The sequence below is a fragment of the Macrobrachium rosenbergii genome, chromosome 55, assembly GCF_040412425.1.
Source record: "Macrobrachium rosenbergii isolate ZJJX-2024 chromosome 55, ASM4041242v1, whole genome shotgun sequence".
NCBI lineage: Eukaryota > Metazoa > Arthropoda > Malacostraca > Decapoda > Palaemonidae > Macrobrachium > Macrobrachium rosenbergii.
The window spans coordinates 13,544,715-13,559,115 of NC_089795.1; the positions used below are offsets into that span (position 1 = coordinate 13,544,715).

Sequence of the window (14,401 nt, forward strand, 5' to 3'; positions counted from 1 at the left end):
GTGTATGAGGGAAAGAGTAGTTAAAACACACTGTGACGACTTACTAATTTATTTTTCCATTATAGACAAATATACTGATAAACAAATAGTTAGATAGAGAGCGGTTAGTTACCCGCATAGCCATAGAGAGCGGCTAGTAGCAAAATAAAAGGACTTTTGTTTATTCTTCTACTTCAAAATTGAATTAGTGAGAAGGTTGAGGCTGCTTCTTGTGCACCAGTGTATCAATATCAGGGCTAGTTTTGGCAAGTGCGCAACATTCCACCTCCAGTCGGTTTCGTGCTTTGGGCTTGATTGTGAGTAAAGTAGAAAATCCTGACTCACAAAGGTAGGTTGTGGAAAACAGAATGAGGATTTTCAATGCATTGGTGCTCAGTTGGGTTTATGCTCCACGCATATTAACCCAGAATTCTTCAAGATCTTGTGCACGAAACTCGTCCTTGGCAACAGACATTCTCTCTCTCTCTCTCTCTCTCTCTCTCTCTCTCTCTCTCTCTCTCTCTCTCTCTCTCTCATGATAAAATACATCTGTTATTTTTTTTAGTTAGTAGGTAGTGTAATTATTTCCCCACTGGTAGCTTCAAATTTTCCCCAGGGGAAATTTCCCCCAGGTTGGGAACCACTGATTCTAGAGTCTATAACTGGCTCATGGTAAGCATTTTCCCAGCAAAAATCGTAAAAAATGGCGACCTCTTTGCCGTCGATCTCGCAATCTGCATGTTGCAGATTAAATCCTTCCCCTTGCAACTTGCCATATCAGCGACTAGCGAAGCTAGGCTGGGTGCGAGACAAAGAAACGAACCTTTTTTTTCGTAAATTCTGCATGCTCACAGTTAAGAAGTTCCACACAGTGAATATTTTTATTTTATGTTAGGATTGGAAGCGAAATTGTGACTGAAAATGGAAATAGGGAAACTTTAGGCAAGTGCATGCAATCCACTCATCGTGAAGAGAGTTAGTATCCGTTACACAAGTTTTGATAGCCCCTGCATGAGGGCTTGCATGTTTTTCACATAGGCAAGCTAAGGAATTACGAAGTGTTGAAAATAAAAAAGGAAATAGTGCGTGTATTTCCTCAAATTTCCCTATCGCTGGAATTCAGAGAGTTTAATCTCTCTCTCTCTCTCTCTCTCTCTCTCTCTCTCTCTCTCTCTCTCTCTCTCTCTCTCTCTCTCATAGAGGTTAGGAATCCGTTAGGCAAACACTGTAGAGTAAAATCTCAGAAAGTATAAAATTTGTTTGCTTCATATTTTATTTGTACACATTCCTCCGTATAGCACCGCATGTAATAAATTCTGTTTCATTTCAGTGTTTCCATTCAATAACCACTCCCTATTTCATTCATAAGTGTAAGGAACCCTTTTTTTCCCTTTGTTTATTTGTGGTTATCGTTTGTTTTGCTTAAAAAGTCCTGTTCCCAGGGAAATTTTGGGTAAGCCTGAGAAAAAACTTTATCTTCTAAACAAACCATAAGCGGATTTAATCTGTTTGTATAAGTGGGGTCAGTCTCGGGAAAATTCCCAAGTTGGTCATTGCTCTTGACCATGCGACCTTGAGCTGTCAGCCGGTCAAACCCAAGTGGTTAACTTTTCAGGGCACGTGCGAGGAGGCAAATTCGTACGCACGTGACTTAGGCAAACAGCACCCATGTGTAATTGAACTAAGTTTTGTGCTTATATTAGGATTGAAGGAAAAGGCTCTCATTAAGGCTGGCAAGATACGCACATTTATCAGTGTAACTTACAAATAATATAATTTTAACTTATCTGTCTTGACGATGAACTTACCAATTCTATAAAAATAAATAGAAGTGTACTTCTAAAAATGGCTGGCTTTCTAACCCACCAATTTGTATCCGTACATAAACCTCACCCCCCCCCCCTTAGCCAGTTATCAGTGTCCCTCCATTTATTTTAGGTTTACGCTACGTCCTTTCTTTTTATTTTTTTTAGTTTATTTTATTTTATTTATTTGTTTGGGTTATTATTCTAAGAGTGTTGCGATGTTCACTGAGTTCCCGAACCTAACCCATATCAGGACTCCCCTAAAAAGGAAAAATTTTTTTTTCTTATCACAAGAAAACCCAAATTATTGGGAATGGGCAAATGCTCCCCAAACCAAGCCTTAAGATTCACGTGATAGCCGGCCAAGTCCGTTTGTGAATCCGAAACCACGTCCTACGAGACAAAATTAAAAAATCCATTCCCTGTGAACAAATCAAGTCCTACGAGATGAACCAGCAAACCCCAACATTCATGCAATAGCCGGCCGAGTCCGTGTGTGAAATAGAATACAATTAACGTCTTTCGAGACATATTTAAATTCGTTCATCAAGAACACCCCAAGTCTTATTCAGATATTAAAATTCGTTCATCAAGAACAAACTGAGTTTTATTCAGACATTAACAATCGTTCATCAAGAACACCCCAAGTCTTATTCAGATATATTAAAATTCGTTCATAAAGAACACACTAAGTTTTAAGAGGTGCGAAAGAAATGAGTAGGATAAGGTTACCGCTGCTTTATTGAGGACACAGGCGGTTTATGTAGCGGCAGACTGACGTCATGCAGAGGAATACAATGAGAACTAGGGTGACCTGAGGTCAATAATATTTGATAATAAATACAATGAACAAATACACTTTGAGTTACACAAATGGACAATAACTAAGTTGAATACAATCTGATACCTGAGAAAGAGAAACACATAACATACAAGTTGGTGACAGGTAAATATTTTCATAAATCAATTTAAATGATTGGGTATGATTGAATCTGCGTGACCCGTTATCCTAGGAGCGGCGAACCTAGGAGAGGCAAAGAAAACGGGTCGCCAGCACAGAAAACCCGCTTAGCGGGGACTTTACAAATACTCCCCCCCCCCAAGACGTGGGTAACGTCTGATTAATCGGCGTATCTGCTGGGGCACTGAAGGGTGCCGCGGCTACGTGAAGTTAGCGGGGGGTTGTGCTGTGTGTGGGAGCGGCTGGCTGTGCGTATGGGCGGATGTTTCCGGGGGCGGCCGAGGGTCCTCTTTCTGCGGCGACCTGGCTGCGGAGACGACTGCTCAGGTGGAGGGTGTGGTGCGCTGACGTCTGTGTCCTCCTCTAGGAGGGTGGGCTTGATGTGGTCTACTGACACCCAGTCATCCTTTCCGTGAAGGGCGAGCAGGAAAGCCTTGTTATTCCTTTCCAGCACACGGAAGGGCCCCCTGTAGGGCCTGGTCAGTGGTGGGTGGACGGCGTCATCCCTGACGAAGACGTGAGTGGTGGAGGACAAGCCGGGCGGCATGAAGGCGACTGATCTGTCGGTATATGTCCGCTTACAGGGGGCAAACTTGCCGACTATATCGTGAAGCCTCTGGACAGATGGGTTGTGGCGGTCCTCAGTGACTAGTTCGCCCGGGACTACGAGAGGCTCGCCGTAGATTTTCTCAGCTGCAGATGGGTTGCCGTTGTCTCTGGGGGCGGTTCTCAGCCCGAGGAGGACCCATGGCAGCTGGTATTTCCAATCCTCAGCGGTGCAGCTGGCCATGAGGGACGCCTTCAGGGACCTGTGGAAACGCTCGACCAAGCTGTTGGCTGCGGGGTTGTAGGCAGTGGTGGTGTGATGAGCTGTCCCCAGCAGGCGTGCCAGGGTGGACCACAATTCGGACAGGAAGGCAGGGTCCCTGTAGGTGGTTATGTGGTCCGGGACGCCGAACCGGATGATCCAGCTGGAGAGGAGGGCCTCGGTGCACGCACTGGTGGTGGCTTCCTGCATGGGCGTAGCTTCGGGCCACCTGGTTGAGCGGTCAACAAGTGTCAGGAGATATCTGGCCCCGCCTGATGGGGGAAGAGGCCTGACGACGTCGATGTGTATATGGCCGAACCGCCGCCCGGTTGTGGAAACTCACCTACTCCGGACTCGGTGTGACGACCAATTTCGCTGGTTTGGCACTGAAGGCACGGTCTCGCCCAAGTCCTTGCATTCTTCCGCATTCCGTGCCAGACGAACTTCTCTGTCAGCAGCTTGGCCGTCATCCTGCCGGAGGGGTGGGACAGCCCATGGATGATGTCGAATACCTGGCGGTGACGGGAGGCAGGCACCAGGGGGCAAGGTTGGCTGGTGCTGAAGTCGCAGAGGAGATTTGGACCCCCGGTGGTGAGGGACATGTCCCTCCACTTCAGGGACATGATGGCGGTGCGGTAGGCTGGAGTCTCCGGGTCGGCGGCCTGCTCCCGGGCGAGGTCCCCGTAGTTGATCCCAAGCTGCACTGCGTTGAGCTCAATTCTGGAGAGGGCATCTGCTACAGGGTTCTTCCTGCTGGGGAGGTATTTGATGGAGCAGGTGAACTCTGCGATGGCCGCGAGGTGTCGTTGCTGTCTGGAAGACCATGCGTCTCCCTGCTTGGTGAAGGCATGGACCAGCGGCTGGTGGTCCGTGTAGATTGTGAAGGGCGTACCCTCCAGGAGGAACTTGAAGTGCTGGACTGCCCAGTATACTGCGCAGAGTTCCCTGTCGAAGGTGCTGTAGCGGGCCTCCACGGGGTTGAACTTTTTGCTGAAGAAGGCGATGGGCTGGCGGGTGCCGTCGACGATCTGCTTCAGGATGGCTCCACATGCAACACTACTGGCGTTTGTTGTCAGTTGGAGGGGAGCACTGGGGTCCTGGTGGGCCAAGGCGGCTGCCTTGGCGAGGGTGTCCTTCGTCAGGGAGGAGGCCTGCTGTTGGCTGGGTCCCCACACTAAGGATTTTGGTTGGCCTTTCAGGATCTCCGTCAGGGGGGCCATGGTGTGTGCGATTTCGGGGATGAACCTCCTGTAGTAATTCACCATCCCGAGGAACTCCTGGATAGCCTTGATGGAGGTGGGGACAGGGAACCTAGTGACGGCTGTGACCTTTGATGTGAGTGGGCGGACACCATCTGGGGATATCTCGTGGCCTAGGAAGTCAGCTTTCTCAACACCAAAGGTGCACTTGTCGAATCTGACAACAAGGATGTTCTCCTGCAGGCGCTGCAGGACCGCCCGGATGTGCTGCTGGTGCTCTTTGTGGGACCTGGAAAATATAAGGATATCATCCACGTAGCAGACGCAGAACATCAGCTCCCCAGGATGCTGTCCATGAGCCGCTGGAAGGTCACCCCTGCATTTCTCAGGCCGAAGGAGGAGAAGGCGAAGACGTAGGACCCGAAAGGCGTGATGATGGCAGTTTTCAGGATATCCTCTGGAGCAACTGGTACCTGAAAGTAAGATTTTAAAAGATCCAGCTTAGAAAATATCTTGGCCCTGTGGAAGGAGGCTGTGAGATCCTGCATGTTCGGCAGGGGTAGTGGTCAGGTTCCGTTGCTAGGTTGAGCCATCTGTAGCCGCCGCAGGGTTTCCAGGAGCCATCCAGTTTCTGCACCATGTGGAGAGGAGGGGCCCATGGGCTGGAGGCCTTCTTGCAAATTCCCATCCGTTCCATTTCGGCGAAGGCGTTCTTGGCCTCCTGAAGGCACCGAGGGGGAAGCCTCCAGAACTTTGCGTGTGCAGGGGGGCCTTTCGCCTTTATGTGGTGGTAGATGCTATGTTTTGCTGGGGCCCGGGTACCTGGCGGAGCTCGGGCCTGAATACGTCGGGGAACTCCTTCAGCAGCTGGGCGCACTGGTGGGGGGCAACGGAGCAGATGGTAGGCGCACTGGGTCCCGGTGTTAAGGAGATGCTTGCGACCGACGTTGATTGGCAGCCCGAAGTGGGCAAGGAGATCCACACTCAGGAGCGGGGTCCCTACATCCGCAACGATGAAGTCCCAGGAATACCTCCGCCCAAGGATGGAGATCGACAGGAGCCTGGTACCATAGGAGAGGATGGGGGACCCGTTGGCAGCCGCCAGGAAGGCAGCCGGGTCCGGTGAGCGCTTGCGGTCCTGCCTGGACAGCGGAAAGATTGTTCTAACGGCCCCTGTGTCAACCAACATCATCCTGCCAGAGATGGTGTTGCGGATGTAGAAGCCTTAATGGCTCTGGGCTCCTGGGTTCTTCTGTTGCCATGGCGGCCTGTCCTGCTGGCTGCCACCTCCCCCGTTTTTTGGATGGGCAAATGAACACGGGGGTTGGCAGTTTCGGGCATCCTTGCCATACCGCTTGTGGTAGTAGCAAGGGCCCGGTGGGTTCCACTTGTGTTGATACAGTGGCCGCCTCCTGGTGACGGTGCTTATCTCCTCCTCTGCGCCCTCCTGTTGAATGGCACTGATGGGGTGTGTGGGTGCTGATGTCCGCCTCGCTGCCTTTGCGGAGTCGGTCAGCTGCTGCACTGTGCTGATCAAGACCTCGAGGGGCATGGTGTAGGACTTGAGGATCTGAATGCGGACCTCTGGGAGGAGCTGGCGGAGGAGAATCTCCTGCGACAGGCTTATCTCGGACTGCTTTCCACTGCTGTTGGTGTTGGAGAGGATGAGGAGGTCCTGGATCATGCCCCACGACTCCATGACGCTCTGTTCCTGCCGCAGGTTGATGATGAGGTTGAGGGCACGGGTGGCCCTCTCGGCGACCGGCAGGGAGCAAGTCTCGATGAGGGATTTCTTTAGGTGGTGGTAGGTGAAGGGGCGTGCGGCGGACACCCATGGGACGAGTTTCCTGTAGATCTCCTCTGTCAGGGCGTTAATTACTGTGTCAGCTTGCAGCACCTCGTCCTTGAGTTCTGCCAGCCTGAACTGATCCTCGGCCCTGTACAGCCACGATGACGGGTTCCCTTTAGTGAAAGGCGGCAGCTTTATGGCGAGGGCAGCTTTTGTTTGTCCTGCTGGGCAGGGCGCTGGGCAGGGCAGCGGTGTGGAGGAGCGCGAGAGCCTCGTTGCGGGGGAGGGCGCAGGTGATATGGGCGGGAGGTAAACATCTGAATCCACGAGGTTTGCGGTTAATTGAACGAGGGAGGGGATGTCCGCATCCATGCTCGCTCTAGCCCTCTTAATTGGAGTGGGATACTTGCATCAATACACGCTTGGAAGTGCACCGTGTGAGTCTGCTGGTGACACTGGTGATTTGCCGACGAGAGTCAGCATGCCCGAACGCTGGTTACAGTGCCTTCATGAGTCCGCTAGGGGCGTGGGTAGTTCCTGGAGCCAAGACTGAGTCGCTGTGTGAGTCCGCTAATGGCTCCGGGAACCACTCCGGGGTCAACACTTTAAGAGGTGCGAAAGAAAGGTTACTGCTGCTTTATTGAGGGCACAGGTGGTTTATATAGTGGCAGACTGATGTCATGCCGAGGAATACAATGAGAACTAGGGTGACCTGAGGTCAATAATATTTGATAATAAATACAATGAACAAATACACTTTGAGTTACACAAATGGACAATAACTAAGTTGAATACAATCTGATACCTGAGAAAGAGAAACACATAACATACAAGTTGGTGACAGGTAAATATTTACATAAATCAATTTAAATGATTGGGTATGACTGAATCTGTGTGACCCGTTATCCTAGGAGCGGTGAACCTAGGAGAGGCAAAGAAAATGGGTCGCCAGCACAGAAAACCCGCTTGGCGGGGACTTTACAAAGTCTTATTCAGACATATTAAACCAGTTCATCACAAACAACCTTGGGTTTTCAGACACCCTGAAATTTGAGTCTTTTCAGACATATTGATTTTCTAAAGGGTCACACCCATATAAGCATTATCTCAAGATATCTACGACATCCAAAACCCAACAAAATGAACACTTTAAATTTTATATGTCCACTGGAAAGGACATGGGACTGTCAGGACAAGCCCTGAGGGAGTGGGTCCAAGAGAGAATAGACAATGCCAAGGCAGAGAGGGAGGCTGAAAGAAAGGCGAAGAAGGAAGAGCAAGAGAGGCTAGGTAAACTACCAAAGGAAGAACAAGAGAGAAAGGAGAGGAAGGAAGAGCAAGACAGGCTGGATAGACTTGCAAGAGAAGAACATGCAAGACAGAAGAAAGAACAGGAACGAAAGGGTAAGCTCGAAAGGGATGAAAAGCAGCGAGCCCATGAGCTACAGATGGCCCAAATTGGCACTGCCGGCTCCTCTCCAGCCCCTGGTGCTCCGCCCTCACTCAGGCTCATACTTTTATGCCCAAGTGGATCGAGGCCGAGCCCAAGTGTGGCTTGATCGGGCAGAAAGGGTCCTTAGCGCTTACCCACTCGCTCCCGCCGAAGTCTCCCTACTCTTGGGAAAAATTCCTTGGAGGAAAGAGTAATTGCTTTCAATGCCCCCCCTGAGGCAGATCAAGGGAAATGGGTGGAAGTGCGCCAGGCGATCACAAAGGCTTATGAAATCACCCCCGAACACTGGAGACGACTCTGGAGAGGCCAGATAAAAGAAGCAGGACAGGCCTGGTCTGACTGGGCATATCAGTCAGATAGGGACCTCTCTAAATGGCTAGAGTCCCAGGGAGTCTCCACCACTGAGGACACCCTTGAGCGGTTCAAGATTGAAAATTTTTTATATTATGCCCCTTCCGCCCTAGCCACCCATGTATGCAAAAAAGCGCCCACAACTCTAGCGTAGTGCTGTCGCCTTGCCGACACATGGGACACCCATCACGCCCATGCAAGTTCACTGGGACATAAAATATGCCCTCCTTCTTTCACCTCTGGCGCCCCTCCACCCAAGAATGGGCACTCGCAGAAACCCGTTGTGTGTGGGTTCTGCAAGAAATACAGGCATTCTCCTGAGCAGTGCCGAAACAAACCCTCACCCAGGAATCCACCAACTAACAAGCCTGCACCCTCCACAGGGGCAGTACCATGAAAGGATTATAGCCAGAGCTATAGCATGGCTTGCAAAGTTTATGGCCACTCTCCCACATGGGCAAAATGCCCCAATAATAAATCAAGTACTCCTGCTATTGCCTTGGCAGTTACAAATCCCAAGTCCTTAGGCCTTCCAGCCGAGGGTCCCGTATATGTGGCACCTCCTCGAGGTAGCTACCCCGCACTCCAGGTCAAAGCATTTGATGACTCTGGTGCACAAATTTCCTTCTTAAGGAAAGACAAAGTTCCCTAAGGAGCTATCATTAACCGTCGTAAACTTGTCACAATTGAGGGTATCAATCAATTTAAAATGATACTCCCTACTGTTCAAAATTGAGAGCCACAAGACCTCATAGATCCAAAATTTGTGACAGAACTTCCAGTCCCCAGTTATGTTACAGTAATCCAGGGGTCCAAATCCCCCAAATCATTCATTAGGCACGAGTAAGCCTCAAACGCCTCCACTCATTACACTGCCAGTGCCACCTGAGTATGATGTGCGGTGGCCCTTTCCATCACGATTGATCCCAGATCCCATTCTGGTGCCCGTCCCTGCCCCAGTGCCAGTGCCAGTGCCAGGGCCCCAAATAGATCTCCCTCCAGGAGGTTCCAAACTCGATTCCCAATCTCTGCCAGTGCCACTTGCATGCCCTGAGCAGTGCCAAGCTCTGTCTGTCCCGAACCATGAGCAAATTCCAAATCAAATAATAGTGCCTGACCAGCCTTAGTACTCTCCCAATCTCCATTCCAGAGATCCAAATCAGGGTCCCCTCTCTTCTCCCTGCCTGGCACTGCTACCAGTGCCGGTAAGAGAGACGGATCCTTCCGACCACAGCGGAAGCTCAACTGAAGGTGCAGCCTCGCACCCCATGCCTGAGCTGGTCGTGGTAACCTGCGAGCCTATCACGCCAACCACAACCTCTTCCTCTCTTTCCCGGTCCCCCACAGACACAACCATGGGTAGGGATTCTGCTGTATCTCAAATGGCCGATGAACTCATGGAACTGCGGCAACTTGGGGTAGAAATGGGAATGAATGCCCCTGCTTCGGCCGCTAAAGAAGCCGACACAGATGGCACTCCAATGCCCTCCTTGGGCTCGGTTCGACCAATTCCCCTACCAAGGAGAACCATCAACCTAAAGAGATTTGCTGCAGAAATCACGGGTGTAGGTAACATTAGGTAGCTTAAAGAGAGCTGATGAACTCTCCTGGGACTAGTGCAAATTTGGCACAGTGCCACCCTTTCATCCTACGAGGACCATGGCACTATCCAGAAGAGGGTGTCAGGTTTCCTCACCTGTTTATTTCCTTATAACTCTGTAATTTATTTTTTTCCTTAACATTTTTCCTTTCATTATTTTGTTCAATTAATCATATTATTTTGCACCTCACCAAGGCTTATATTTTACCTTGTTCCCATGCTGCCAATGCAGAGTGCAATTGACAGACATCCCATTTTTGTAAGTCCTGTGACTTCCTTTTGAAGCCCCTTGGGCAAAAGAATAAACCTAAGCCATTTTCATTGGCTAAAGAATATGATTTCGAGATATTAATCATAATTTTTCCTTAACATTGTCATTTGCCTTCTTTGTTATTGCCTTGTGATTTAAATCCTGAGTCCGAGAATTAGAAAGACCGTCTGTCCTTCATTGCACTTAGCTTCGTGCTCATAAGCACCTTTGACTTCAGTGCCACGTCTGGCACTGTGCCGTCAACTTAAGTAACATGGCGACATCTAACAAAGACCATATATGGTTCATTGTAATGCCTCCTCAAGGCAAACTAACTGCATGTCTTTGACTATAATAACTATTAAAAGTTAAGTCCATGATTATTTTAAGACTTACATTAAGGAAATCACTTACAGTTATTGTGTTTAATATTTACAGTACCTTTCTTATATTGGTAACTGTTCCTGTTTCAAAATAACAGTAACTTATGATTTATCGCATTTTAATACTTATGAAAAATTTACTCATTTATTTTGAGATTTACCTTAAGGAGGTCAAGTAAAGTTAGTGTATTTTTAATACTTACAGTAACTTTCTTATAGTTGTAAATGTACCTGTTTTAAAGTAATTGTAATCTAAGGTTAAAACCTTATTTTTTCTTACTCTGCAATTAACGTAAAACACTGAATTCTTTATCAAGTAAATTTACAGATATCTCATATGACGCTGAGAGATTTAGGTTACTAAATATACTTGAGTGCCATTAACGAGAAAATTAGAGTAATGTAAAGCATTTGTCTGCTGAATCCTTGGTTTGGTAGACATTTGCACCCAACTGAAGGTGCGAGATATCAAGTTGGGTGGGGAGTTACTATAATTTCCCAAGAATCCCAGCCACCAAATGCTTCATTTAAAGCTGGAGAATATAACTGTGCATTTTGGGCACTACCTTACAAGGAAGGGCGAAAGGAATATAGGCCCCTCCTTAATCTTTTAATAGCTTTATATCCCTTTCAACTTTCTCCTTTTGAATATATGACTGTGGGAGACTTTGCTTTCAGAATCCTAAGCCTGGATTAAGAGAGGACAGCTGGCAGGCACACCTGGGACTGAGTCATAGATGACAACCAACTCCAGTCTACCTGTTGGTATCCTCCTGATCCCTGACCAAAGTCATATCAGGTCTCAAAGAAGGAACAGGAGAGAGACACACTGCTGGATGCTAGCAAGACCCATCTCCTTCAGAGAGCCATACCCTACCACGTGGTCCTATCTTGTAGGGACCTTTAGTCTTCTTGCCAGTGAAGCCCTCAGCCCTTCCTCCACATTTCCCTCATTGAAGCCACCTCTTCTACAAGGTAAAGTGATCTGTTGCAAAGGTTCTTCCCGTCAGTCACACTGTTTTAATTCCCGTAATCAAATTCCTATTTCCCTTTCTAAGTACCAGTATTTTCATATCAACCTTGCCTTGTTAGGTCAGTGTTACGTATATACCTGTTTAAATAATTACATAAAATCGTGTGTTCAAGGCTTCTTGGCGCCCTCTGTGCTCGCCTTGTCCTATGTATATTTTACTGCAGCCTTACTGGCTTTTAATTCGTGAATCTCTCCGCTCCACAGTGGGTTTATTAGCTGTGGAAATCTCTCTTGACTGTGTCTTGTGTCAGCATCGTCACACCGACGGATATTCTTCCAGTTATAATTAACCTCTCAGACCTTGCATGCCTGATTAGTCCATTTCATCTTCTGATATTTCATTTCATGTAAATACATGTAATTTTAAACTTATCCTAACGTGTTTACTTACAAATACCTTGTGAGTAGAGCACTCTGCTCAGATAAATTCCCCCTTCTTTCTTTGTTTTTACGATTTCCTGAATCAACAGCAGTCAGATTTTATACAAAAATAGGGGTAAATAACGAAATCATTCATCTAGAGTCTATAACTGGCTCATGGTAAGCATTTCCCCAGGAAAAATCGTATATATATATATATATATATATATATATATATATATATATATATATATATATATATATATATATATATATATATATATATATATATATATATATATATATATATATATATATATATGCTATATATATGTATGTGTGTGTATGAATATATACTGTATATGTGATCTGGACTGTAAAAGCGAGATAGATGACAGAAACAGAGGGAATAATGGAGATGTGTATGCAGCATACATGCTCACCAAGAAAAGTGTCTGATGTAATTGATGGAGATGCAAAGGAGATTGTTTTTGTTGTTGAAGGTAAATTGGTAGGCAGGATTAAAAATATTTAAGAATGAAGCAAAGTGTGTGTTAGAATATTAGGACGAGAGGGTGGCTGGTTTGTGTAAATGTGATTCTGAGACAAAGTTGTGTTGTATATTCATAGGTTTTAAGTTTTTACGGATCGACTGAGCAAGCACATTTGATGTAGATGCAAGATGAGACAGGATACTGGGTTTCGGTCAGAGTGTGGAGTAGCCAAGGTCTGTGAAAGATACAGTACTGGTAGGGAATAACGAAGAGAAATTGCTTTATCTAGGGAATGTAGCCATAGGAGCGTCATGGTAAATGAAAGCAATGAAACAGGAAACAGATATTTGGGAGACAAGAAACGAATCAAAGAACTGGATGAAACAAGGAATGCAGAAATGCATATGGAAAACATCTGTATTGGAAGAGGAGCATCCATGGCCACCAAAATGAAAGTACACGAAGGGACTGTTGAACTCACCCTCCTTCCTCGAAATGAAGTGTCGGGTTGAATATGAATGAAAGATATTGCAAAGGTAAGATGGGTGGAGGAGAGACACCTGAAATGTGAAAAAGGATAGCGCCGTTCAGAGGTCGCTTGGAGGGTTAAGCAATGTAAAGGGACTGAACGCCTAACTGAAAAATGGAATGGGAGAATATATGAATGTAAGGGTCTAAAATTCCAGGCTATAAGAAACTGCTTGCAAAGTAAAGGTGAATAGCGATTGTGTGTTGGGGAACCGACTAAGATGAGAGTCTTTTATGTAAAGGAGTAAAGTGACTATGTAGGAGTGCTATGCACAATGATTCATCTCCGACTGGGCAATTAAGATATGAAAGTGATAGTGACCTTCGTTTTATTATTTCTTTGAAGCCCCTTTCTGCTAAAGGAAACAGCTTTTCATTATTAAACACATACATTTATATATATATATATATATATACAATCATGAATATACAAATGTATTATATATATCACAATCATGAAGCTAGTTTTTAGTATCAAATTCCGATGGCGGAGATACTCCGAGGAGAATTATCACCGAGGGAATTTATATAAGTGATAAATGAAGATTACCACGGGGAGCTTCACCCTTGATTGGATATAAACTCAGTGGACGTGATAAAAAATTTCGGTGATATATATATATATATATATAAAATATATATATATATATATATATATATATATATAGGGTTATATAAAGATATATATAAAGATATATAAATATATATATATATATATATATATATATATATATATATATATACATTTATATATATATATATATAAATATGGTATATAAAAAATTTATATATATATATATATATATATATATATATATATATATATATATATATATATATATATATATATATATATATATATATATATATATATATATATATATATATATATATATATATATATATATATTTATTTTTTTTTTTGTCAGTGTATGAATAGGAAATAGGAGTAGCTTCAAAGAAAAAATACAATGAAGCTATTGCCACTTTCATATTTCAGTTGCTCATGTGAAAAGGAATCCCTATCCATATGTAAGCATGAATGTATGTATATTATTGTATATGTGTATACGTTCATATAACGACGCAGAAAGTCCATTATAGTGACTTTAACAGATTTTGGTGCTATTTGCTTGGTAAAATGTTAATAAAACAATGAAAGACTGTAGAATTCATTCGCATGTTCAAGAAGCAATAGCCAATATTTATAAAGAGGGGAGGAGAAATTCCCGTTCCTCTTCAGAATATTGCATTTTGAATAATAAGCAGTAGCGACAGCGTATCAGGGTTGGGTAAACATAAATATTTCCAGTGTCAATACTGACGGTTGAAGCTCCTCACTGGATGCTTGGGAGGAGTATCAGGGCTTGCTCGCGGAGCCGAGGCTTCTCACTTTTAAATGTTTATG

At 45.5% G+C, this 14,401-nt stretch overlaps 2 protein-coding genes across 4 annotated transcripts in view; one reads left to right on the plus strand and one right to left on the minus strand.

The window, feature by feature from the left end:
• Positions 1-14,401, plus strand: part of LOC136835931 (streptococcal hemagglutinin-like) — a 601,990-nt gene that overhangs the window by 123,230 nt on the left and 464,359 nt on the right. The window lies entirely within an intron of this gene.
• LOC136835751 (uncharacterized) lies at positions 2,906-3,763 on the minus strand. Its single transcript, XM_067099610.1, has one exon. It carries the CDS (start codon positions 3,761-3,763, stop codon positions 2,906-2,908), a length of 858 nt encoding a protein of 285 aa, XP_066955711.1.

What these genes read in the sequence shown, in the direction of transcription:
- LOC136835751 (XM_067099610.1), bottom strand. Translation starts at nt 3,763, where the DNA reads ATGCAGGAAGCCACCACCAGTGCGTGCACCGAGGCCCTCCTCTCCAGC.